General features: G+C 49.2%; 1 protein-coding gene across 2 annotated transcripts in view; it reads left to right on the top strand.

Moving 5' to 3' along the window:
* Window positions 1-25,417, top strand: part of JADE2 (jade family PHD finger 2) — a 72,634-nt gene extending 47,217 nt beyond the window's left edge. Inside the window, exons 7-12 of one of the 2 annotated variants that reach the window (XM_066329029.1) lie at window positions 3,309-3,476; window positions 3,971-4,087; window positions 9,581-10,042; window positions 14,517-14,634; window positions 18,542-18,670; window positions 20,907-25,417. In XM_066329029.1, coding sequence (XP_066185126.1) covers window positions 3,309-3,476; window positions 3,971-4,087; window positions 9,581-10,042; window positions 14,517-14,634; window positions 18,542-18,670; window positions 20,907-21,757 — 1,845 coding nt within the window. In that variant the 3' untranslated portion in view covers window positions 21,758-25,417. The remainder of the gene's footprint in view (window positions 1-3,308; window positions 3,477-3,970; window positions 4,088-9,580; window positions 10,043-14,516; window positions 14,635-18,541; window positions 18,671-20,906) is intronic. The other variant, XM_066329030.1, reaches the window with a different exon arrangement.
* Window positions 25,418-25,926: the final 509 nt, after the last annotated feature.

The following is a 25,926-nucleotide window of genomic DNA, read 5'->3' on the forward strand; positions in this document are numbered from 1 at the left end:
CCAGACTTGGCTGGTGGCTGGGTGGGGTGTGGGTCTGCAGTCCTGTGCTCTCTAAAGGGGTGGGCTTGCACAGACCCTCCCAGCTTCCTCCTCCTCCTCTGCTTTATCTGGGGAGTGGTTGGACCTTCCAGCTCCACCAGTGCGGTCTCACATTGCAGGGTTTCTGTCCCAGCTTCCCCACTGTGTGAGCGTGGGATTTCATTTTATTTTGCTGCCTGGAGGAAAATAATGTTATTTTTAGAATTGAATGCAAATGCTTCAAGCTCTTGCTGTGGGCCTCCTGCTTTTGGGGAAACCTTGTCAAGGGGAAGGCAGCCACTTGAGGGTCTCCTGGGTCCCTCGTGGACCCAGGGAGGTTTTACTGGTCGTGCTTCAAGGGGAAGCGCTGTGTGGGGCTGGGATGGCAGCAGCAGCACCTGGGCTTCACCCTCTGTGTGAACGGTTTTGGGTTTTTTTAGTTCTGAAGAGAGCCATTTGCTCATCTTCTGGGCAGCTTTTCCATCAGTGCTTCCTGGAGGTGGGAGAGCACTGGAGATATCTATAGTTGCGGGAGGTGGGTGTTTTGAATGGTTTCCATCAGTGAATCAGATTCCACAAAATACCAGAATGATTCAGGATTTGGTTTAGGGTAATTTTTTTTGTCTTGGTTTCTTTTTTAACAAGCCCAAGTGGCACTGTCAGGCTGTGAGCTGGCATGAGCCACAGCAGGGACTCAGGGGGAGCCGTGGCACCGTGGGCTCCACTTTAAGTAGCAGCCCCAGTGCTGCAGAAGGGGACACAGCAGCCTGCATTTCAAGAATGTTGAAAGAAAAGAGGGATTTTCAGTTGTTTTCAGGGAGCAAAGTCCAGCCCTAAGCCCTATGCCAGCCCATAAGCTGCCTGTGATTTAATCTCTGCCCCGATTTACACCCTAAGCCACAAAGTCCACAGGCACAGTGCAGGATGTTACATGGTTATCTAACCTGCACCATCCTTTGCCAGCACCACATCCTGCCAGCATCCACAAAACCTGCTGGGAATGATGCTTTCCTGCAGACATGTGGGTGCTGGTGTTGTGGGCTTCACCAGAGCCATGCCTTGTCCTCCTGCATCCCAAAGGGAAGGGGCTCAAGACACACAGTGGTGGGTTATGGTGCCAGGTGATGTCTTTGTGCTCACTTCATCTGCATAACACAAGCCACGAGACTTGCTGTTAATTAATTCCTGTGAAGTGAAGCTTTTAGAAAGCACATGCAGTTGTCCTTTTAAAATTGTTTGCGAGGTGGAACCATGTCTCCCACTGCTAAATCACAGTTCATTGCTCTCACAGTGACAACATCACACTTCTGTTTAGCATAGGAACGATCCACCTTCGGTTTCCAGCCACCATGCCACGGGGCTGTCATCACTGAATTCCCTTTCCCTGGTGTGGGCACATGGCTGAACACTCCCTCTGTTCCATGGACCACACCAAGCTTGGCTATGGCTCCCCAGTTTTTTGGCGTCTCGTTCTCAGTGATGTTGCACCCTAGATAGATGCAGCAATAAAAATAGCTGTGCTGTTTCTATTTAGCATTCTTCTGGCTTCATGTTTCTGGAGCACCTTCTGCCTGGTGCTGGACTTGGAAGAGTGTGTTTAGCTGATAATGCACCTTGTTCCTAGAGCTGCTCCTTGTCTGGGACAGAAGGCCTGTATTTGCTTCTCAGGAGCAGAATTGCACCTTCAGGTGCTCTAAAATCACCAGAAATAAATAACCAAGATCCAAGAGTCTGCTAGAGATGGGCACCTGGTCATAATTCCTGCTTTCCCCTGAATTTTGAGATGAGTCTGCCAGTTCATTCTGCTGCTAGTACATATCAGGCTGATTCTTGACTGGTACTAAATCACATGTTTTATAAAACTGTGTTCCAGAAATGATTTATCTATCAGATTTGGAGCCACTGTGAAACACACAGTTAAGTCTCTTCGACCCGTGTAGTCTCTCAGCAATATTTCCTCTCTTAATTCCTTGTTATCCCAGTAATCTGTTCACGAAGTGGCTTTTTCCACTTGGAAACCACTATCAGAGTCAATTTGTGATTTGGAGCAACTTAAAGTCGTGTTGTAGTCTGTTCTGGGCCAGTAAAGACTGATGATGTATTTCTGCCATGCTCACACATCTCCATGTGCCCCCTCTGTTCCTGTCCCCACCCACAACACTGTCACTTGCAGTGACAATGACCTGCAGCAGCAGGAGAAAAAGCTATTCTTTTTGAGGGGTAAACTTCAAGAAGTGGAGCTGATGAATGCCTGGGCTCAATTTGCAGCCACCAGTGCTGGGGGTCCTTGTCAGCACTGGCTGCATGTCTTCTGCAGGGATGTCAGAGCAGCCAAATGTAGAATTAATTACATCCACTCACTTTAAATAGGGACGCAGCCCTGTGTTAGTGCCCAAGGCAGTGTGTTGCCCTCTGAAAACCCTTTAAGTGTTGAGTTATCAGGACCTGCCAGTTCAAAACTATCCAGTTTTAGTAGTAGCTGTTTAAAACAGTCATGAATTATGGTCAAAGTGGAAAGTATTTATCATTGTGTGATACGGCTTATCATTTGGCTCTTCCCCAAGGACGGAAGGGAAACATTTATGAAACACTTTCGCTTCTCAGTGTCCTGCATTACCAGAGCAGGTCAGGGAGGTCCATGGGCAGCTTGAGTCCTTTAGTTCTCACTTTCTTAGCTGGAGACTTGTCTGTGCCCCCTTTAGATGTGTCATCCTTAAGATTTATTATCCCTTCTGGTTCCTCCCATCTCATTTACATTCATGACTATTGGCTTCCCCTTTTTACCTTTCCGTAGTTATTTTTGCTTCCCCTTTGGGCTGTGCTGGGTCTGTAACCAGTGTGGTCAACTTTCTCAATCGTGGGCTTGTGGCTTTTCAGACCTCAGTGACCTCAGAAGATTTCTCTGCCCAGCATTTTCTTACTTTTCCTAGTCCTCATGGGTCAGGAACAGGACATGAGCGGGCAGATGTCTGCACCGCAGAGCTGCTGGTGGTGGGGGCTCTGCCCACCCCCAGCCTGGAGCCGGGTGGGTGCTTGGCATGAGCAGCACATTTTTATACTTAGCTCTTAATTAAAAGCCAGGACACACTGATCTGCTGTGAGCATCCATGTGAAAACAGGGAAGGTGGTAAGGAAGAGCTTCATCTCCCTGTCTGTGCCTTTGGCGCTGCGTTGAGTCTGCTGTTTATTGGGATGCAGCGGCAGTGAGAAAGGTGGGAGTGGTGGAGGAGGTCTGGGAGGATGTTCATCCTGGCCTGCTGGCTTAACAGTCATGCCTCATGTCCCCACAGGCGTGCTATGGCATCCTGAAGGTGCCCATTGGGAGCTGGCTGTGCAGGACCTGTGCCCTCGGTGTCCAGCCCAAGTGTCTGCTGTGCCCCAAGAGGGGCGGAGCGCTGAAGCCCACCCGCAGCGGGACAAAGTGGGTCCACGTTAGCTGTGCCTTATGGATACCTGAAGTAAGATGTTTGCCAGTCTCCTGCTGACACGGGGGTGGGCACAGTCCTGGTGTTAGGTCTTGGCCCAGGGTGTTTGTTAATGGTGTAAGTAGCCAATGCAGTGTGGCTCGTCAGGCTGTGCCAGAGCCACAGTGCCAGGCAGTTACCACGCCGTGTGTTCAGTTAGCAGCCAAGGGGCACCCTGTTAAGGGAGGGCAGAGAACTGGGATGCAAGGCCATAGAGGTGGGCCTTTGAGCAGAAAAGCTAATTTCATATGCCCATCTGAAATACACCTCAGATGAGGAATTAATGCAGAGGAAAAAACAACAAAAAGTTTTCCTTCTGTGTCAGATTTGTTTCTGGTTTTGGGGGTTTGGGTTTTTTCTAAATTACAACTGACCCTGAAAAATAAGAAATATAATCCATCCCTCAGTTAGACTGCCACAGACACCCTCTTGTAGGAGATTTGGGACCATAGCTGATACTTACAACTTGTCTTCTATCTTGTGGCCAGGTTAGCATTGGATGTCCTGAAAAAATGGAACCCATTACGAAGATCTCACATATCCCAGCAAGCAGATGGGCTTTGTCCTGCAGCCTCTGCAAGGAGTGCACTGGGACATGCATTCAGGTATGTAACTTGGCACTGAAGAAACTCAGACCTCTGGGGTTGTGCCTGTATTAACCACTGGAGAGTCTTCAGATGCTGAAGGACATGGTCTGAATGATGCTTATTTCTGTTCTGAGTAAACCTAATGACAAGAGCCTGTCAGGCATCATCAGATGTTGTTTGCAATCATTTAATGCACTGAGTGCTAGAAATCTAGATTAACTTTCTTTGCATAACACAGTGGTGTTGCTGTAGTGACACTAATTACTGGGACTGCAAATGACCTTGGTTTAGATCAGAAACCTCCAGGAGAAGGGCTTTGTGAGGCTGCCAGGAAAGTGAGATGCTCATGGGGTACATAACACAAGTATTTCACAAACTCAGGGGGTCAGCCTTTCAGTTGTGGGGAAATCAGGGTGCACCAGGTTTGGATAGTCCTCACTGACCTGCTGGCTCAGAAAAGAAAGTGTATTACATTACTGTGTATTACATTTCCACATTTTCTGTTTGGCCACACCTAAGCAAACTACTGCAGACACCTGATTCGCCTGCCCTCCCCACAACAGGAGAGACAGACATTTCTCTTTTCAGATAGAGAGCAGGATTCTCCAGGCTTTTCTATTGCAAAGTGGGACACAGCTTCCCACGCCATGATCTCTATTCTTGGGGAGCAGAGCAGAAGCTCCCATCCAAAATGCAGCACTCTTGGCGTGAGGGCATTTGGGAAGCCCTGCTGAACCCCATGATTCCCTGTCCTTTCACCTGCTTGGCCAGTGGGATGTCCTGGTGGTCCCCAGAGGATAGCCATTACACTTTGAGAAATTGAGAGAAATTGAGGGATGTGTCCCAATCCCAAGTGATGAGCTCTGGTACCTCAGCAGGAGCTGCATGGGAGAGGTCAGTGTTTGCAGCAGTGACTGTGGACCAGGAGCTGCTGGCTGGTGGCACAAGGACAGCGGGGATAGGAGCTCTGCAGGCTCTGCTGTGTTTGTGCTGTCGTCTTGGGTTTAATACTTTAAAGGCAGCTATTTAAAAGTAATCCCCATAGTTTGAAATGAAATCTCACAATACTTCTTTAAATCTGTCGCATTGACTCATTTTTTTGATGGCTCTGGGTGCTTATTCACCCTGCCAGATGGAGATACTGTGTCAGAATGGCAACTGCTTTCAAAGAACAGAGGGGCAGGGAAGGAAGCAAACAGGCTTGGCAGCATCAAAAAGAATTCAGTGTCTCTCAGGCTTCATCCTCTTAGTGCCATCCTGACATGGGAGCTGCGAGATCCTGGGGACTGAATGGATTTGCATTAAAGGTGACCTGAGATGGAACAGGAGCCTTGCTGCCTCATGAGCTGGCAGCTCATGGTTTATAAGGCTTCATGAGATTGCCTTATAAACGTTTCCTGAGGCCACCCTGCCGTGTGCAGGATGGTTTTGCTTCAAGGAAAAGGGGGAGAAGTGGAAGAAAAGCAGCCAGTGCCTTTATTTAAGGATTTATGGGGTAAATTAACACCCATAGGTAAACAAATACACTCTGCTCATCCATGGTACAGAGCTCTGTTTCTAAAGCTTATGTTTATGGAACATATTTTGTGGAACATATTTTGTGGAGCATATTTTATGGAGCATATTTTATGGAGTGCATTCTTGCTGGTGCCTGTTTATACAGGTGGGATCTGCCCTTGTCAGAATTCTGGGTTTGTGACCCAGCTCTGAAAGAAGGATGTTGTTTTCTGCAAAAGCACTGGGTGTTTGTTCCTGGCAGCAGCAATCAGGTCCTGCAGGTGGGCAGGTCTGCAGAAGGAAGGAAGTTGCTTCCAGGAGGGGATTTTCCAAGTGGCCAAGAGGGTTTTATGATTAAGGAAATCTGGGAGGCAGGCTGGAGGAGTAGAAGACTGCTATCCCAGCAGGGCATGTCAGAGGCAGCACTGCAGCTTGAGAAAACACCCACCTCAGCCACATTTGCAGAGACAAACACAAGAAGTCTTTGTAGGGACCTCTGTGTGTGGAGGTGGTTTTCCCCATGCAGATTTGACCATCAGAAGGGAAAAAAACTCAGAGAAGCCCGAGGAAGGGCTCCCCACTGCTGCCCATGCCTTTGCCCGTGCTGCTGCACATAACTCAACCCCTTTCTGGTACAGAGCTGTGAGCCAGGTGTAACTTGGTGTGACCATAACAGAGCCTAAACTACTGGATGCTGTGCAGAGATGCAGCTCTGGAGACACCCTTTGCCTGACTCCTGTTAAGAGGAAGTCATTACTTCATGGTGGTTCTTGTGGTCAGACATCAGGAGATGCCAGAGAGCTCAGAATGCAGGAGGAATTTTCTTGTTTGCATTTCTGAGATGGAAAAGAGAGTGCCAGGAGCCAGGCTTTGGTGCAGCCTGAGTCCTGACCGTGCTTTTTTGGGACTCCTCTCCCTCCTCCGTGCTTGTCAGAGTGACTGGAAGAGCTCAGCCAGGCAGCACAGAATGCCAGGGCGCTCCTAGTTGCTGGCAAGCTTCTGCAAAGGGCACAATCTTCGGCTGTCATCGTCTTCCAGCTTCCTTTTTGTTGTTGCTTTTTGGAGAGAAAGCCCTTGGAAATGTCCTCCATCACTCCCCCATTCATCATCACTTCTCTGCCCACTGCCACCTGCTCCCATTAAGCCAGCAGTGCCACTGGTCCTCATCCACTGGGATAACTGGTGGTTCCCAAAGCTGTCCTCTGCCTGTAGTGCTGAAAGGGCAGAGCGTGGCATCAGGGGTAAGAGCAGAGTGTGCTGCCCATGCTGCCCCAGTCCCATCCATTGTCTGCCCCATATCCTCTGAGGAGTCTGCGAGGCTGAAATTGCCTTTTTCAGCTGAGAAGCTCTACCAGGCACCAGACCATCTGTGGTCATGAAAAATCACATGGTAGTTTTTAAGGATGCAGAAGTGTTGTGTCTGATGGCTTGGCCAGTGTTCAGCACCGGTAATTAATTTTTCCTTCCTGAGCTCCCCTCACAGGTCTGTTGGAGGAGCCGCTTCCTTCCCCTCAGCCCCAAACTGCAGCAGAGCACCACTGCAAGCTGCTAAACTTCTGTTTGAATGTCCTTGGCAACTAAAATCATCTCTCTGTTTCTTCCCAGTAAGAATGATTTAAAGACTAATTAAGAGCCCACGTGAAATCTCTGGGGCAGTTTTTACCCTCTCTCTCACAGAATGTTGTTTGGGCATGGATTTGCCTGGATAAGCAAAGCGTGCTGAAATCCTTCAATGAAAGGTGCTGTAAGATAATGAAGCACAATCGATAACGAAGCGGGGATTGCTCCAGTCCTTTGAGCCTGGTTTATTCTGTGTGGCAGATCCCTCCCTCCTGCCACAAGTGGCTTCATTCCAGTGCCATTCTGGGATGGATCAATATGTTTTTATCGTTCGTTTATCCAGGGTCCCTCAGTGGCTGTGGCCGACCAGGTATCTTTCTTTGTCGCCCTGTCAGCTGAGCTGCCTAATTATTTTCTGTTTGCATTTTGGGCACAGCTTCTGACAAGTGCTGCTTGCCATCTGTTGGAGTAGAGAGATCCAGGATGAGTGTCACTGGATTTGCTTTATTCCTAAGGTGGAGAGATGGTCATTCCTGTTAGCAAGACACTGTCCTGGCAGAAGACATGGGCGTGTTGTTAGTGCTGTTTTTAGCACTGATGGCAGAAACAGAAGGGAAGGGACAGCACTGCGTGTGCTCTAAAAGCCAGCGTGTGATATACTGACTGCCCTGAGTAAATCTGGAAGCTGCAAGTCAGGCTGGGCTCCCTCTGTCCCTCCTTCATTGCCAAAAATAAATACTTGAGAACAGAGCTGGTGCTTCAGCTGCGAGTGTGGCTGTGACAGGGCTTGTCCCAGGGGATGGCCAGGGTGACAGGGCAGGCACCCTCTGCCCACTGCAGTGGTGAGTGCCCTGGACTGGCACAGGGAGCATCAGTGGGTCCCTCACAATGCCAGGCTCCAAGCGAGTGCCAGCAGCATAGCAGGAGGAGTTGAGTTTTGCAAATTACCAGATATTTTCATGAACAATTTCAGACTGAAATTAGGACCAAATGGCCGTTTTTAAACAGGATGAACACGGTGTTGGAGTTCATAATCCACTTGCTTATGGTGCCTGGGGGAGTTAGTGCCCAGCATTGCTGCCCAGAGCCATGATGGTACAGCCAGAGCTGCATCCAACTCTTCTCACTGATCTCTGAGGCTTTGGAGCGGGGCCTGGAGAGCTCTGGAAGTGACAGATTTGGACAATGCTTGCCTATGCTTTTCTTGGACCTGGCAGCTTCTTAAGCACCAGCAGACTGATTAAAGAAGTCAAAGGAAAATAGCTAAAAGCAGCAACGTCAAAAGTTTGCCCCCAGGTGCCTGTGCAGGATTCAGGGCTGATGGATGGGATGGTGATAAAAAGCTGTAACTTCTGTCCTCAGCTACTACCAGAACATACTTTTCTTTTTGAGAATTAAGGTGTAGCAGGGCCCCAGTAAAACTGAATGGTTTGCCATCAACGTTCAGGAAATTTCACACAGCTCCACCTGGTCCTTCAGGCCACAAGTGCATCTTCATCCCCCACAAGAACAATCCTTCTATTAACGCCAAAGTAGTGCCTACAGTAATAGCCCACTTAAAATGTCTCATTATTGCAGTTTAACTGGTCATTAGCAGCTGGAATAGACTGATTTCTTATGGGTTATGGTTGAAATAATTACCTGACACTCTGAGCCATTAAAAACAGTTAATGAGTAGAGGGGGAGAAGGTGCTGACATAGACACGGGCACAGCGCTGGCTGGTGGGAGTTCCTCCGTGGGACACCAGGCTGAGATTTGTTGCCTGTGGGATCCAAAGTAATTTAAGCCTGAGGTAAGTTAGGAAAACCATTAAAAAATTGATCTGCTCTAAGTTTGACAACATTGTAGCCACTGTACAAGCTCTAAAGCATTCATTTTGTGATGTGTTGCTCCAGTTGCATTTTTCTTTCTTTTTTGAATGGAGCAAGTTAGAGGCCATGTAATTTCCTGAGGAGGGAGGCATTTAGGAACATTGACTGCTCCTTTGATCCTAAGTTCCCTCCTAAACCTTGCCATGTTCTGTATGCTTCCAGTAAAAATAGCATATTGGCTTTAGATGTGGTAACAGCAGGAGTAGCATGAGGGTGAAATACAGGTGAGCATTTCTCCATCAGGAGAAATCCACTGACTGTACCTTTGGAAGCTTCTGGTTATGGTAGGTGAGAGATGAGCAGGGCCCATTACAGAGGTGGAGTAAAGAAGGTGAGGTGGGAAAATGTCACCTCTTGAACCCTGGAGTTCTGCTTGTGTTTGTGGTGTTGGGCCCTTGGGTCCCTGTGACTGGGGCAATATAAGTGTTTCTCCATCAGAGGAGTTCCTGCTGTGGAGCATCCATCACTTCATGGCAGGTGTCACCCTGATGGTGTCCCCGGGTTTGTGGCGTGCCCTTGCTGTGTTGGTGAGTGTCCCCTGAGCCGTGGTGCCTGGCCCTGAGCCCTGTCCTTGTCCCGCAGTGCTCCATGCCCGCCTGTGTCACCGCGTTCCACGTCACCTGCGCCTTCGACCACAACCTGGACATGAGGACGATCCTTGCAGACAATGATGAGGTGAAGTTCAAGTCCTTCTGCCTCGAGCACAGCACCGGGGCCACCAAGCTGCCCGAGGAGGCACGGACAGAGCCCGACCAAGCCCAGCTGGACTTGGAGAAGGTCACGCTGCGGAAGCAGAAGCTCCAGCAGCTGGAGGAGGACTTCTATGAGCTTGTGAAGCCTTCAGAGGTGGCAGAGAACCTTGACTTAAGTGAATCACTGGTGGATTTTGTCTACCAGTACTGGAAGCTGAAGAGGAAAGCAAACTCCAACAAACCGCTGCTGACACCAAAAACAGATGAGGTGGACAACTTGGCTCAGCAAGAGCAGGATGTTCTCTACCGACGCTTAAAGCTCTTCATGCACCTCAGGCAAGACCTGGAGAGGGTGAGTACTGCTCCTCCTTCAGTGTGTACCTGTGTGCTGCAGCAGGGCTGCTGGCACCCACAGGCAGCACAAGCCCTGTTCCCCCAACTCAGTTTGACTCCCCCGACAGTTTTGTTCTTTCGTCTTCATTCAGAAGCATAGCAGGGCTCGGTGTGTGTGCATCATCACTGCCAAAACACTGACATTGATGGAATAAGTTAGTGTTGGTCCCAGCCGGGGGTTCAAAAGAACAAATGTCTGCAGGGAGAGGTGCCTTGGCAGGGCAGGGTGGATGGGAGGCAGATGATGCTGCAGCTTATATCCACTATACCTCAATAGATTCAAACCACAAAATTATCCTGCATTGTCCCTCAGATGCTTTGCAGCAGCAAGGCTTGGGAGCACATCATTATTTACTTACGTTAAACATCAAAGATGAGTGAAAAGCAGAGAGCAGGGCCAGTGGGAATGGGCATACCCTGCCCTGCTGCAACCAAAAGTGGGTCAGCTCCTCAGGGAGCTGCTGGTGGAGGCAGAGCCAGGCCAGAGGATGCAGACAGAGGATGCAGGCAGGGGATGCAGGCACCTGCAGCTCCCAGTGGTGCAGAACATCCTTGAATCCTTCCAACCACAGCAAAGGAAGCAGCAGCCTCCAAAGCAGCTTTTCAGGTGAGGGGGAGCATTTGAGGAGCAGCAGTGCCCAAGTGGTGCCAGAGCTCCCTGGGCTGGGCTTGCTGCCACACCAGGCAGCTGCCTGTGGATTTGGCTGTCATGGCTGCACAAAGGGCAGGAGCAGGAATGGGGCAGAGGCTGGAAAGGAGGAGCAGCAGTGAAGGTGAGAAGCAGCGAGAGGAAGAAGCACAGGGGAAGGAGAGACACACACAGAACCTGGGGTGAGATGGCAGAGAGGGGACAGGTGCAGAAGTGCTGCTGTGGGTGCACATGGGCATAGCACACAGCAGCAGTGGGACAGGGACAGGCAGGGCAGGGATGCTGAGCTCAGCATGCACAGCCCAAGCTCCTTTTTCTCCTTTGCTTAAAACCCAAGGCCTGCCTGGACCCCTCTCTCCTGTTCCTGCCAGAGGGGTGAATCCACTGCCCTTGCCCAGGTCACTGTTAGACCACCCACTCACAGTGCAAAAGCCATGGATGGGCTGTGGGAGTCTCTAGGAAGAAGGAAACCAAAAAAATAGCATTGCTCTGATCTAGTGGATGTGGTGCTGTGGTTCCCTGAGCAGGGGCTGAGGGTGCTGTAGGTGACATGCTGTTCTCTGGGAAGTGAAGGTGGTAGGGATGTCTCTGCATGTCCTTGAACCCTCTTTTCAAACTGCTGTGGGTCTGTGACATAACTGAAGCTGTGGGAGAAAGGCAGTGTGTGTGGGCACTGTGTTCATGTCCAGGTGGGGTTCAGCTTTGGACCAGCCCACCCTGGGCCCTTGCTGCACCCACCTCTGGTGTGGATCCTGGAGCCCCAGAGCTGCCTTCTGTGTAAAACAGTTGGGTTTGAATCTGTTGGTCACTTTCCTGTGATCCTGTGTGCCTTCATCCCTGTGGTCATCACTGCCATCCCTCTGCCAGTCCATCCCCACTTTGTTCTTGCCTTTACTTATCACATTTCCATTTTTGTGTTGTGCTGGGCTGATGCCACCATTAGTGGGTCTCCAGCCACAGGCTGCATCTGCCTGATCCAAGGGTGACAAGTTCAACTCACTTTTTCCCCTCATCTGCTCTATATTGTAAATCTAAACCAGGCTGCTTTGCCTCCTGCTGCTTCCTCTTGTTCCCAGCTTGGCTTTTTCAGCTGCACTGAACCACTGTGCATCCCTGGGTACCATGCTTTGCTCACGGCAGCTTCTCTTTGATTTCCTTGTGTCAAAACTACGTGTTTTACCAGATTTCTCATTTTCCAGAGTTGCCTTCAGGCTTTGTGGGGTGTGCCCATCAGCATTCAGTCTCTGCTTAGCAACTCTGTGCCAGGTTTCACTGCCTGGCCCTGGAAGAGCTGTTTGTTTGTTCTGTTTCCAAGAGTGGAACAATAAACACCAGCCAGATCAAAGTCCAGTGCTCAGATGGGTAAAAGGCGTTTAAATCCAGTTGTGGGCAGAGCATCCCAGGTATCTGATCCTGCACCTGGCAGGTCACAGCCACCCTGTTTCACTTGCAAATAGTGAGGAAGCACATCAAATTGGGATCAGAGATGAGCAGCCTGGAAGGTTCTGAAGGCTTTCAGAGGGTGCCCACAGGACATCATGTTGGATTTTAGCAATTTCAGCAATTAATCTGGCAGAAGTGATTTTGGGGCTGATAATGGTATAGGGATCCAGGAGTTGGGGAGGCAGAAGCAGACAGCAGATGACAGCTAGAGTGATGGTGGTTCCCTCTGTCATTCCTTCATCCCTGACATTTCTGCACTTCACGGTGTCAGCAAATTAAAGCTTTTACTTGGTATTACCTGGGAATCCTAATACAGTCCCCCCGTTTTATTTTTGGCCTTTTTTAACCCTCTTTGCATTTTCAAAAAAGCTTTTTCCAAGGACTTGAGTGCTCAAATTAGCTTTAACAAAAAGCTGTGGTTTCCAGGCTTTCACACCAGCATCTAAACTTGGCTTGGGGAAGCAGCACTGGGTAGTGTTGAGCTGTGTGTGGGTAAATACCAGCAGTCTCTAAGCAAAGCTAAAGTAATGTTTTCTTCCAGGAATATCAAATCATAGAGAAGAGATGCGGCCAAACTCTTGGAGATTCAGGTTGCCAGAAGCAGTTGTTTTCTTCATAAAAAAATAGTCTGATGTTTTCTTCAATCCAGAGGAAAAAAAGAAAAAGAAAAAAAAAAAAAAAAAAAAGAGAGAGAGAGAGAACATAGTAAAATATGCTATATAACTCCCTGCCTTGTATTTACAGCTAGGGGATTCAACAACAACAACCACAAAAGAGCGGCTTTTGCTTCTTTTTTTTCTGAACATTCCCAAATTGTCCTTAAGTGAGACAGTATTAGGGGTTGGCTGCAGTTGTCCTGCTGCCCTCACAGCCCCTGGTGGCAGATACGAGGTAGGCGTGGGACAATGTCCTGGCTTGCTCTGTCATTGTGAGAGGCACAAAGCTCCTGGCCACACTGGGACAGTCCCCCAAGCCTGGAAATGTTCTCTGCAGAGAAAGGTGTGAGCATGAGGAGGGGGATGAATGGAAGACATCAGGGTCACACGTGAGTGTAGACATACCCATGTGCATGTTCCTTTATTCAGGCCACCTCCTCCTTACCTGATTACAGGCAGCTTTGCTCTTTCAGAGCATCAGAAAGCTGAGTAAATGCTGTCAAATCCTGTTAGCTGCCATTAGCATTTCCTGCTGTGCAGCTGAAAGCTTCTGCTTGCTCCAAAAGCCTTGATGTCCACTGTGGCAGCAGTGCCAGAGCCTGGCTCTCCAGCCACCCTTACATGGGGCTGGCATAAGCATGGCACTGAAACTCATCAAGTGCCAGGTGCCAGGAGTTAGCAGCAATAGCTCTGTCATCTTCTGCTCCTGGGGGTGTTTATCAGCAACAGGGTTTAGCTGCTGGTGCTGCGCTGGCTCATGTGAGCAGTTAGATTTTGTGCTTTGCTCTTTGTGTTTAGAGATTCAGAGAATCATAGAATGGGTTGTGTTGGATGGGATGGGGTTGGAAGGAACCCTAAAAGATCATCTGCTTCCAACCCCATGAAATGAAAGTTCTTGAACTGGGACAGAATGCACCAGTGATTCACAGGTAGATGTGGAGCAAGTGTGAATAACCACATGGAGGGGCCAGATGTGAGGTACAGAGCTGCTCCAGCTGCTGATCTGGGTCAGCACCACCAGGGTATTTTGCTGTATTTTCTGTGCTTTTTCCTGGTATCTGCTTTAGGGCAGTTGTGTGAGGCTCTCACATCCCAGCTCAGCCCCTACCCTGCACTGGCTGTGGGGAAGAGGGTTTATCCCTCACTGCAAAAGTGCAGTTTGTGGATGAGAACTGGTGCATTGACTCAGGGCACCAAGCTGCTTCACAGAATTCAGCATTTTTGCAGGTGGCCATGTCAGGTGTGAACAGGACATGTGCATGATGCAGCTGCTGAGCCAAGGATGCTCAGATGGTTGGTGCTGGACCTTTGCATGACCTTGTTATAATGCTCCTTCCACAGCCTCTTCCTTTCCCAGACTTGAGTGCCCATGCTGGAGAAGCCAGGCAGCCTTCCTTGCCCAGTGTGGGGTCCTGGCTGTTGGAGCCAGGACAGAGACATTTAGGCTGGGAATTATTTACTGGATGGTTTTTCCTACATGGATCACTCAGTTTGGATCAAGAGCCCTCACTGCTAGCCCTGGCTCACCCCAAGGGCCATGGCAGGAGTGCAGCACAGATGGTGAGGTGAAAAGGATGGAATCCCAGGGAGTGGGGATTTCCCTGGGCAGCAGGAGCAGCAGCACTACTTGAGGGGACCTGCTTTGACCCTGCCTAAACCAGACACTGTTTCTTGTGTTTCTTTAGGTTAGAAATCTCTGTTACATGGTGACCAGACGGGAGAAAATGAAACACACCATTTGTAAACTGCAGGAACAGATCTTCCATCTCCAGATGAAGCTTATTGAGAAAGATCTTTACCCAGGTCAGTACCAAAGAGCTCATTCTCACAGATGCTGTCCCCAGTTAAACCAAGTTGTGTGCCCCAGCTCCCCTCACCAGGGAAGCCAGAGCTGCCCCCTCCCCTGATATGTTATTTTGGCACAATTCTGATATTGACTCAGAAACACTCAATAAAGCCAGACTCTGGGTGACTGGAGTGCTGGAGCTGTTTGTTTTCACAGATCCCTCTTGATCCTCCCTGGAAATCAGTCAGAAGGACCAAGCATTTGCTTAGGTGGGGATGCTGAGACAGTATTTGGTGGCTTTGTGAGCTGGGATTGCTTGGGGGGAGATGGCACATCCTGGGCATGAGGCTGCTCTGCAGCTGAGTCCCTGGCACAGGGTGGAAGCCCTGCTTCAGGCTCTTTGCAGATGCCTTTGAGCATTCTGTCAAGAATCAAGGGTTAAGCTGTTGCTTCAGGAGAGCAGCTACTTTAGCTGTGGTCAGCTGCAGCTCCCTGCTTCACATACCCATTAGTGGAGATCATGCTGCTGACTGCAAAGCCTCTGCCAACTCTTATTAAGGAGCTGAAATAAAGCTGGTTTCCTTTTGTCCTACTTTTTTTTTTTTCTTTTGCACAAGCAGTGCCGGATCCCATGGCTCCTGCTCCCTCCTTCTTCCCCTCCTTTGCCTCTGGTGGCAGGGCAGACCAGACCCTGTGGCTGCAGAACAGTTTTTCCAGCAGCAGCATCTGGTGCTTTGGCAGCTGCTTCCGACGGTTGTTGTGTTTGTGGCTTTGGAGTTGTGTTTGAAGCCATCACATGGTTGGGGTTTCTTCAGGAACTGTCTGGGCTGAGCTTTCCTTGACAAAAGTCTCCTTTGACTGAAGTTCTGGAGGCTGAGGAATGTGTGTGTTGAGGTGTCTGTGACTCGGGCCCATGCAAATTCCTGTTGATAGCCAAAGGCAGGCAGTGATGGGGCACAGGAGTGGTTTGGACCCCAGGGTGTGCTCTGGGGTGGTGTGGGTCCTGCAAATCCCAGTCCTTGTCAGACTCTGTTGCTCTGCATATCCTTACTGGACCAGGGGTACAGCTCAGCAGCCTGAACACACACAAATGGTGTTCCCACCAGCTGGAGACCCCACACTGCACATCCCTTCCCTGGCACCCAGGGTATTATGCACATGTCGTTCCTGAGCTGGTTCCCCACCTCACTACCCCAGCCAGCAGTGTCCCTGCCATGTGCTGTCCCTGCCAGGCTCTGTGGGGTTTGGAGGCATCACAGGGGACTTGTGGATGCTCTTCACTTCAGCTGGGCAAACCCAGCACAACATTTGCAGCTTTCAGGAGGAGACAGACCACAGTGTAGTTTGCCAGGACAGGTTTTTAAGCTCACCTCTCTCGCAGACAAGGTGGTAGATAGCTGGAAGTGCTCTTGAGGACCTTTGTTCCCCAAAATGCCTTGGGGGTACATGTCCAACCCTCTCTCTGATGCAGCAGTGGGATGGTAGCTGGCAATTCCTCCCAGGGAGAGCTGCAGTAGGTGAGCTGGGAGCCTCACCAGTGGGGTGCAGATGCCAGCCAGTGTTGGGGAGCTGTGTTGGGGCTCTGCTGATACTATTTTGGGGCTGTCTGCACTGCCCAGTGCTGCTGCTGTGCAATTGCCCTTCCCAAAAATGTCATGGTTGTACTTGAGAAAAGCACAGCTGCTGTTCCCATGATGTTTGTTCTGCCTAAAGGTGAGTGGTCAGAGACAAACCCACAGTGGGAGGGTGGCTTGGGTGGGGATTGGTGTGCAGGGATCACTTCAGACCTTGTGATGCAGATGCTCTTCTCTCCTGCCCACCTGGCTGGCCTTTGCACTTTCCTTTTCCACTCTGAACCGTCCGAGATGAGCTGCTTGTCTCTCCTGGGATGGATTTACTGGTTGAACCTGAGCAGGGACTGACTGCTTCCTCTGGGACACAGCTCCTGTGAATCCCTGCTGCCAGGGAAACGGCCCAGCTCCAGGAAATTGGTCTTGGGATCTCCAGGTGGTTTGGGCATCTGGGTCCTTCCCGTGCCAGGGGGAACCCTAGGGACCTGAGTGCCTTTTGGCATCAGTCTGCAGAGTGTCCTGAGCTCAGGAGGAGTTCCCTTGCCAAGTGACCACACCAGGAGCTGCAGATACTCAGCATCCAGTGGAACTAAAGCTTTGGATAATTCACTGCTGCCTTTTCCAGCATTACAAAACACTTACTGGTTTGGAAGTGGGGGATGGTTCCATTAGCATCCTGCCCCACAGCTCCTGACCAGGATGCTCTCCATACCTGGGGTTCTTGGGAGAAGGGAAGAACTCTCCATTATTTCCCCAGGATGAGGCCAGTTTTTAACTGCTGTTGCAGTAGCCATCAACTGAGATCTGTTGGGGTTGTTCCAAAGATGGTTTTGGCACCAAGGTTTTGTTGGACTGGCTCCCACAGAAAACTCAGAACAGGAGGGGTTTATTTTTCCTGCTGTCAAATGATCATTTAAGCAGGAGATTCTTAATAAAATCAGTGAGAACTGCCCGTGTAAAATGAACCCTCCTTTCTTCCCTGTATTTTTCTTGCACAGAGTGGAAAGTAAACACTATCTGGCTTTGAAACATGGCTACTATTTTGACAGGTTCCTCTTCAAAAAGTGCTGCTCGGGTTTCTCTTCAGCCCCGTTGTGCTGTCTAAACAAAGTTAGATTTTGATTTTGTAAGCGAAGTGAAAAATGTCTCTGCCTTCCTCCCATTACTTGGCAGGAGTGTAGCAAATACCAAATTTGCTTTTGCATTTCTTTCTTCCTGTAAGTCCTTTGGTCAGGAGGGGTTCCTGGCTGGCAACTCCAGGACTGTAAATCCTCTGTTAATTCAGACTCAGGCAGGTGCAATGCAAATTCCCTCCCCTACTCACCCAGTACATTTCCACTGCTGCTGCAGGGGGAGAGCTGAGGTTATTCCCTCTGACCCATCCACCCTCTGGCCTCTCTGCTGAGGATTTGCTGCTGGCTGACACAATAAACTGATTTCTTCCTTAAGATCATTGTTTAGCCTATGGGCCAGACTCTTGAAAAACTGCCTGTCTCGCCTCTATTTCCATAGCCACCCACATTTTGGTTTAAGGGCAACATCCTTCCCTCTGAAAATTAACAGGAGTTTTAGCATGGACTTGTGGGGAAGAATGGCCTAACAGAGTAAGTAAAAACTGTTGGAAGTATTTTACTTGGCAATACAAGTTATACTTCTATACAGTATTTGTCCTGTTTACCGAAGAGGAATAAATCCAGTAGAGGTTCAAAGCCATTTAGGAAATTCTAATTTTTAGCTGAATGTCTGTACAGCTAAGAGTTAGATCCCTGCCTTTCTATAGGCAATCCTGGGCATCTTTCCTACTTCTTGTAGCTATATCACTTTGGGGTTTTTTCACTCCTGCACAGTTTTGCCAAAAGGTCAAATCAGGGTTGGCTTTAAAACTGCCTTTGTTCTGTCAGTCTGGCCGAGTCCCTTCCTGGAGATGCTCTTCTTGGTGATGGGTGACACAGCAGCAACAGCCGGTTTGTGGGTCACCATGGCTCCTGCAAGGTGTCTGAGCAGGATTTGGGATCACTCCCTAGTGGCTCCTCACCCCAAAGTCCTGGTCCAGGTCTGTGGCTGTAGAGTCTCCAGCAGTCACCTGCCTTCAGTGGGGCTGCTCCTGTGGCCACTTCTCTCCAAGGCTAAAATCTCCCTTTTTTTATAACCTACAGAATTCAGATTTTAACATATAGAGACCTTAGCCTACAGCTGGCCAAAGAACAGCCCTTGTTCTCCCTTTGGCTTGGAGTTGTTTGCAGGTGTGCTCCAGGTCTGCACTGCAGGGTGTGCCCCAGGGGAACTTGCTCACCGCAGCGTCCCTGATGCCTTGTCTCACACGGCGTTTTCCTTTTTCTCTAAAAAATGCCAGAACAAACTGGGAAGAAGACAAGGGGTAAGAAAAGTGACCCAAGAAGGAAAGGAAGAGATGGTAGAAAAAATAGTCCTGAGAAGACAGAGAAAAGGAAATCGGTCAACGAAACTGTTTTGGGACAACTGGGTAAGTCTGATTTTATGGCGCAGAGTCGACCCGTGATTCTGGAGGCTCCCTGTTTTGGGGAGCAGGGTTTAAAGTCCCAGCCCCTGATCCCTCCTGCATGTAACAGGGTGGAGTTACACCTTCCATCTCTCCTTTGTGGGAATCAGCCTGAATTATCCGGGTCCTGCTAGAGAGACTGGGTCAGAAACATATTCACTGGCAGGGCAGGGGATTTAAAATTCCCCCCTGTAGCTCCAGGATTGGGATAATGTTACAAAACCTGTGCTAGGCTGCTGGAGCAGGATTTCTCTTTCAGCTGATAAAATCAGACTTACCCACCCCATGGCAGGGCTGCTCCCCTGTGCCTTCTGTTCTATGCAGCACCGGTGAGGACAGCACGTGGAATGTGAGGTTTCATGTGCTGTCCATGGCATAAATAGCCTTGCTGGTGCCAGTGGTGCAGGAACATCCAGGAGTCAGGCACAAAGCACATCCATCTCTTGAATTTGTTCAGAGGGTGAGGAGCCTGGCCCCACAGATGCTTCAGCCACCTCCAGCTTGTCCCCTTCTGCTTCTCCCCCAGCAGGCAGGGCTGGGGGAGAAGCAGAAGCAGAACAAAAAGGTGGTTTTGGACACGGTCCTTGACAACTGCATATGGTTCTAAATGGAATTGGATTGTTGCTTGACTTCTCTGGTGCTGCCACCTCCACCAGCAGAGGCAGAAGGTGATGAGTTGATGTGTGCCTAGCTGCCGCAGGGGCACAGGGAAACCCTGGTCCTATGAGGCTCTCAGGCAGTCTGGAGATGCTGTAACACCTTCCAGGAGGTACAGAATGTTTCTGTGGGAGGTCTAGACCACCCTGCCTTGCTTTGCTTTGCACATTGCTCACCTGACTATGATGCTTTCTGGTCATCTCAGAGCTGTTGGGTTTTAAGACCTTTGGAAATGGGGTTTTGCAGTCATTCTGTCTTTGCTCTGTTCTTTGCTAAAGAAGTTTTGGGTTTACTGGGGCAAATTTCAGCAAACAAGGGAGGCTGGAGAATCTCCGAGGAAAGCTGCATGACTATGAGCTTGGGAAACCAGGCAGCTTGACCCAAAGCTTCACCAAGGTCTTGCAACCTCCTGAATTTTGTGAAGGGTTTGAAGCATCTCTTGGGAGTGCTGTCATCAGAGAAGGGCTGGGAAAGGTGAACTGGGCAGTGCCCTTCCCCACAAAACTTGGGCCTTTTGTTGTTTGGGTACCATGCAGTGCCCTAAGTTCATTCTTGCTCCTGCTTCACCTTCCCTGCCTTGGGCTGGTGTCGGGGTGGGGTGCTTTCTTCTCCAAAAGGGCCATGGTGACTTGCATGAGGTGCAGGGTCACAACCTGTCTTGCTGCTCACAGGTGATGTAAAGGTGACAGAAACCTGTCACTGCTACCAGCAAATACTGTGGATGTGAGTCACCCTGCCCAGGCCACTGCTCTTTCTATCTCTGTTGCTACACTGACTGTTTCAAAGCAAAGGTCTTCCTGGAATCCAAAATCAAGCCCCATTTTTCCTCCATCCATAAAACCAACTCAGATGTTGAACCTGTGGTTTACTGTTTCAAAGATTAAAACTGCCTGTGCCTGTGTAGGTGTGCACCTTTCCCATTGCTAATTGGATACAATTAGCCCAGCCCACAGTGCTCACACTTGCTCTCAATGATCATTATCAGGAATTTTTTTAGCTTTTTCCATTACAACCTTCATCTCTGCTCCTCTTCTTCAGTTTCCACGCCTTTTGAGATGTCCTCAGACATGCAGATGTAGCAGTGGTCGCTTCACCACACTGGCTGCTTGGCTCTGGTGGTGGCTTGGCAGCAGCTGCCTCCTGAGGAACCTGTCATCCCTTGTCTGGGCACAAGTCTTGCTCTGTCACCATATTTTTTAACTTACATTTGAATTGTCTTTTGCCTTTGCACGAGAATGCTTCCCCCTGTGCTGGGATGTGTCATTGCTTGTCATCTTCGCTGAAGGAAGAAGCTTGGTTTGGATTCAGGGAGGTTTGTGGAGAGCTGGGTGTGAGGGACCGCTGGGGTTGTTGTACTGTGACCTCAGTGAGCTCCAGGTTCAGCGCAGGTGTAAACCCTGCTTGTGTCCAGTGTGGTGTGTTATAGTTGATCTTCGAGTGTTTCTCCAGTGCCAGGGAGTTTTGCTGGAGCTGGTGATGGTGATAGAGGGCAGCACGGCTGTTCCTGGCTTCTGAAGCACTCTTCCACTCTTGTTTTTCTCAGGCTTGTCAACCTCTTTCCCCATCGACGGGACCTTCTTCAACAGCTGGCTGGCACAGTCCGTGCAGATCACCGCGGAGAACATGGCCATGAGCGAGTGGTCACTCAACAACGCCCACCATGAGGACAGCACCCCTGGCCTCTCCGAGGAGCTCCTCCAGGATGAGGAGACCTTGCTGAGCTTCATGATGGACCATTCCCTCAGGTCCCCATTCAGGCAGAGCGAGGCCACAAAGAAAGTGAAAAGCAGAACGAGAACGAACACTAAGAAAAAGCTGCCGAGGAGCAGCCCCTCTGCAGTGGGTGGGGGCCACCCGGAGGGCTCAGAGCCCTGGACTAACAATGCCAGCAACCTGTCGGATGATCCCTCCAAGCCCTTCGCTCTGGATTCCAGACCCAGCAAGTCGGAAAAAGGGGCAGCAAAGCTCCCCACCGAACGCAAAGGGACGGGCGAGGCCAAAAAGGTGTCCAGGAAGGGCTCTCTCCAGAAAGCCAGCGAGCCTCATCCCCCTGCCGGGCCACGGGGCTGCGTCAGCAAAGAGGAGGAGGAGGAGACGCCGCGCTGCGCTCAGACGGAGCCCAGCCCCGCGGCCAAAGTGCCTGACTCCATCGGCAGCCCCAAAACCATCGTGCGGTTCAAATTACCAAAGGAGAGCCGGGGGCCGCGGCGCTCGCAGCCCCCCAAGGCCGAGGGCGGAGCCGCCCTGCGGCGCTTCGAGGCCGACACGGACGGATACTTCTCGGACGCCGAGATGAGCGACTCGGACGGGGAGTCCCGCGGCGGCCGGGCGCAGCGGGGACAGCTGGACGCGGCCGGCGAGGACATCGTCAGGATGAGCATCCTGGCGTCCTAACTGCCCCCGGCCCGACGAGGCCTCAACCCAGTTCCAACTGCCATGTCCGATTTCTGCCTGGTGTCACGGCGAGGGGGGTTTTTAATGTGTGTATATAGTTGGAAATTCGGCACTGTTGTCTTTTCTCTTCCCGATACGTCTGAGATACAGCTTCAGCTTCACCGACATCGATGACTGTGACAGCAGTGGTCCCTCCCCGGCTCCCTGCCAGACCCCACTTCCTGGGAATGTGTGCCAGGACCGATGTCGAGGGTGCTGAGAGGGTGGAGGGTGCCGGTACCCGTGCTTTCTGCAGGGATGACAGTTCAATTAATGGGCATTATTTAATGAGGGGCAGATTTCTGCCTGGGACGGTTGCCCTCAGAGCAGGGAGCGAGTAGAGGGTCCGGCAGTGGCCAGCTGTGGGAGGGGAAATTCCCACCTGTGTGTGCGGAGAGAAGGAAGCGAAATAAGTGATTCTAAAATAAATAATGACTAAAGCACAAAAAGCTTGTTGGAGGAAAACGCTTGGGGTGGAAGAGAGCAATGTTACATTTCTATTTTTAGGGGGGAAAAGCCCCTTGGTCATTATTTTTCCCCTCACCTTTCCATCTGGTTGGGATCCGTCCAGGGGCCAGGATACAAAAGTCCTCCCCGTCCATGTCCCCACTGAGGTTCTTAGAAACACCGAAGTGATTTACTCAGGTGAATGGATCAGCAAGTGGAAAATGGAAATGTGGGGCAGGATGGAAGAGGAAAGTGTCCTTTAAAACCACCGTGGGGAGCCAGGGTTGGTGTAACCCGGGAGGCTGAGCAATTTTTTTGCCCATGCTTCTCTCCAATGCTGCCGTGGTCCCACCGTGTCAGGGCAGCATATTTGAAATCCCCCTTGCAAACCAAAACCATGCCCCCAAGGCCAAATGTGCCATCACCAAGGGGAAATGGCAACCCTTGCCACCACCATTGTGTTTTCCTACTAAATGCTAAAATGGAAATGGTGAATTTATTCCTCTCCATCCTTTGTTTTGGTTTGTTGGGTTTCTTTTTAACCTTAAATCCTGGTTACAAGCTGTTGACTCGTTGTGGAGGGGTGATTCACAGAAGCTGACATTATAAATATGACAATAATTTAATGCATAAAATGTCCCCAATAAGCCTTAAATGTTGTTTAAAAGCCCATGTTACCTATAAGTCAGGCGAATTTCCATGTTTGCACTTAATTGCACCATTACTTCGGTTTTGGCTTCAAAGGTCACAGTTAAGTCATGCTACGTGTTTTATTGGAGTGACCCCAGTGTGAGCTCAGGGAACAAAAACAAAAAAGGAATTCACTGAAACTTTTGTTGTTGTTGTTTTTTAAAAATAAAAAATGTTTAAAAAAAAAACTAAAAAAAAAAAATAACAAAACAAAATCAACCCAAACCTGGGACACTTCTGCAACCGGTTAAACCCATCACTAAACAAAAAAACCTTGCAATTGTCAAACCAATCAGTCAAACAATTTTGTGGATGCCAAAGAAATATTTTGACAGTCAAGCAGCACAGCCAGAAACCGGAAACTTGTCATTATGAAAAAAAAATTGGAAGTTATTTAGCAACCAAGGACTAAAGACACACTCATACCACACTGCTGCGGCGTTAGGTTCCAGGCTTGCTCCGAGGGATGCTGCTGCTCCGAGACTGCATCCTGCCGTTTTGGTTTCTGATGTTTTTTGCTCATTTCACTGTGAGCTTTCTTTTTGAAACTCTGAGACTATTTCGATTGGTGTTTTAGAGTAGATCATCATCTTTATCAGCCTTCCAAAGTCCTTACTATTGATAAAATTGCAGCAAAGATCAGCGATGACAGCCCAGCTGATCCCAGACACGGCAACCGGTGGGGGCTTTGGGTGGGATGCCCAGCCCTGCTTAAGCCCAACACTCACCTGGCTGAGACTGACCGTGCCTGGGAAGGAATCTTCCTCAGATGGGAAAAATGTGACACAAGTTATTAGTGGAAAAAAAAAAACCAAACAGCAAAATACCAACAAAACAGGAACCACCTTTGATATAAATTAGCATAATCCATTGAGGTTGGAAATGAAAATCTGCTCATTAATTAAGGCTCAGTATGTTCAGATAATGTTAAATACAGTAAATAGGACTTAGTTTATCTTATCAGGCTTGCTAGCTTTAGCTCCAGTATCCTAGTATACGAGTCATAACAATAATCAATATGCTGCCTTTTAATGAATCTTGCTTCCGTGTGCTTCACTCAATTATGGTTAAAAAAAGCAATCCACAAATTTCACTGTACACAGTTCCATTCATCAGCTTCTGCACTACTTGTCTTCTCAGTACAGGAAAGCAAAAAGGGGAAAACTTTAAAGAACAACCGACCTGGCACCTCCAGCACTGGGCAATAACACAGTTTGAAACACTCCCAAAACATCAGGCATCATGTTTTGCATCAGGAGATGGGGGAAAAACGAAGGGAGCTGATGGGGCACAGGGAGAAGAATGGGATGGCAGGAATAGAGAGGAGGAAAAGGGCTCTGGTGAGCTGTGGGGCTGAGCAAGGGCTGGACCATGGCAGGATGGCTGCAGCCACCCCAGAGCATCCCCTGCCTGGAGCCTCCTGGGAGCAGGGGAGTCTGGTGTTCTGGAGAGAAAATGCACAAGGAAAATATTTTTGATGTTAATGTAAATGTATTTTGAAATGAATAGAAAGAGAAGAAAAAAAAAAGGTTTATTTTAGTACAGAAATGTTATCTTTTAAGATGTATAAACTGCAGGAATTGACATTTGCACTGTAAGAGCACCTGTTTCCTTGGAGAAGCAGCCGCTGTTGAGATGAGGATGCAGAAAGCGTCATACCCTGATGGAGCACAGCCTCACACCAGCCCCAACCCTGATGGTTGAGGGAGTTTCCCCAGGACAGCTCCCATTCTACACTGCCATTTTTCCCACACCCATCTTTTGATTTTTTTTTCCTTTTTTCGTTTTATTTTTTTTCTTTCCACTTGCACCTGTTTTATGGGGTTAGGATGCCTGCTGTCCCATGGAACTCGCCCCAAAGGTGGATGCAGAATGGAGCCAGGATGGATGCAGGCTGCAGGAAAATGCTGCTACAGGGCAGGGCATGAGGTTTGGTTGTTCTTTAAGGAAATCCCCTGCAGTTTGCACCATTCCACATTCAAAGCAACCCACTTCACATCAGTTACAGGAAACGATATGAATGTCACAGGAGGAGAAACCCTTCTGTTTTCTTTGTTTCAAAGAACGTGATGTGCCATTTGTTAATACAAAAGAGAAATATTGAAAATATATTGAAAAGAGCAATTTTAAATTATTTTTGGCTTATGTTGCAATATTTATTTTCTTGTATTAGAAATTCCTTTGTAGAGAAAAAAATGTATTTTTCATTAATGCAAAAACCTATTTCTCCTTTTTGTACATTTTCCATGTTAGTTAATCCTTAAAGCAATATAATGTTATCAAACTCGTTCTGTGTGAGACTGTATTATGCATGCTATTTGTGTTGCCTTGGAATAGCTCTGTCTGCCATTATTTTCATCCTGTTTAGATACAGTGTATGCTTTAATACACATTGGGACCATGGCCCATTGCTTATGAAAAAAACCCCTTTGCATTCCTCAATGTGTTGGCAAATGCAGTCAATAAAGCAGTGTTTTCTGTGTACCTCGTGTCAGTGTACTGACTGTGGTCACACAGAGCAAACTCATCCCAGGGATGCAGCTCTGTGGGGGTGCAGGGCTGCTGCAGTCTTGCTGATGCAGCCACTCTGCCTGTGAGTAGCAGATTTTTGAACTTCCATTGCATTTCCATTGACAAATCTTAGCCAGCTCTTGGGAAACGCAGCTGGAGATGTTTGTCACAGCTGGAAGGGCGAGCCCAAGCAAGAGGATGTTCACAAATTTCTCCATGCCTGAAAGTTTCTGTAATCCAGGGTAGCCACCTTTCTCGTGGAGATTTAAGTCTTGTTTTGCAGACTTGGAACAAAGCCCACAGAGGAAGTCCTGCTGTGAGACAGGATGCTCAGAGAAACAGCTTCTTGCACCAGGAGCTGGTTTAACAGGCAGGGGAACACACTGCTAGATATGCTATTCATGGGAGCAAAAGCAAGCTGTGAAGTCTAAAATACTCCAGCAATGTGTTCCTGTTTGTAAGACACTCCTTGTATCCTACTG

The sequence above is a fragment of the Sylvia atricapilla genome, chromosome 14 (genome assembly GCF_009819655.1).
Source record: "Sylvia atricapilla isolate bSylAtr1 chromosome 14, bSylAtr1.pri, whole genome shotgun sequence".
Classification (NCBI taxonomy): Eukaryota; Metazoa; Chordata; class Aves; order Passeriformes; family Sylviidae; genus Sylvia; species Sylvia atricapilla.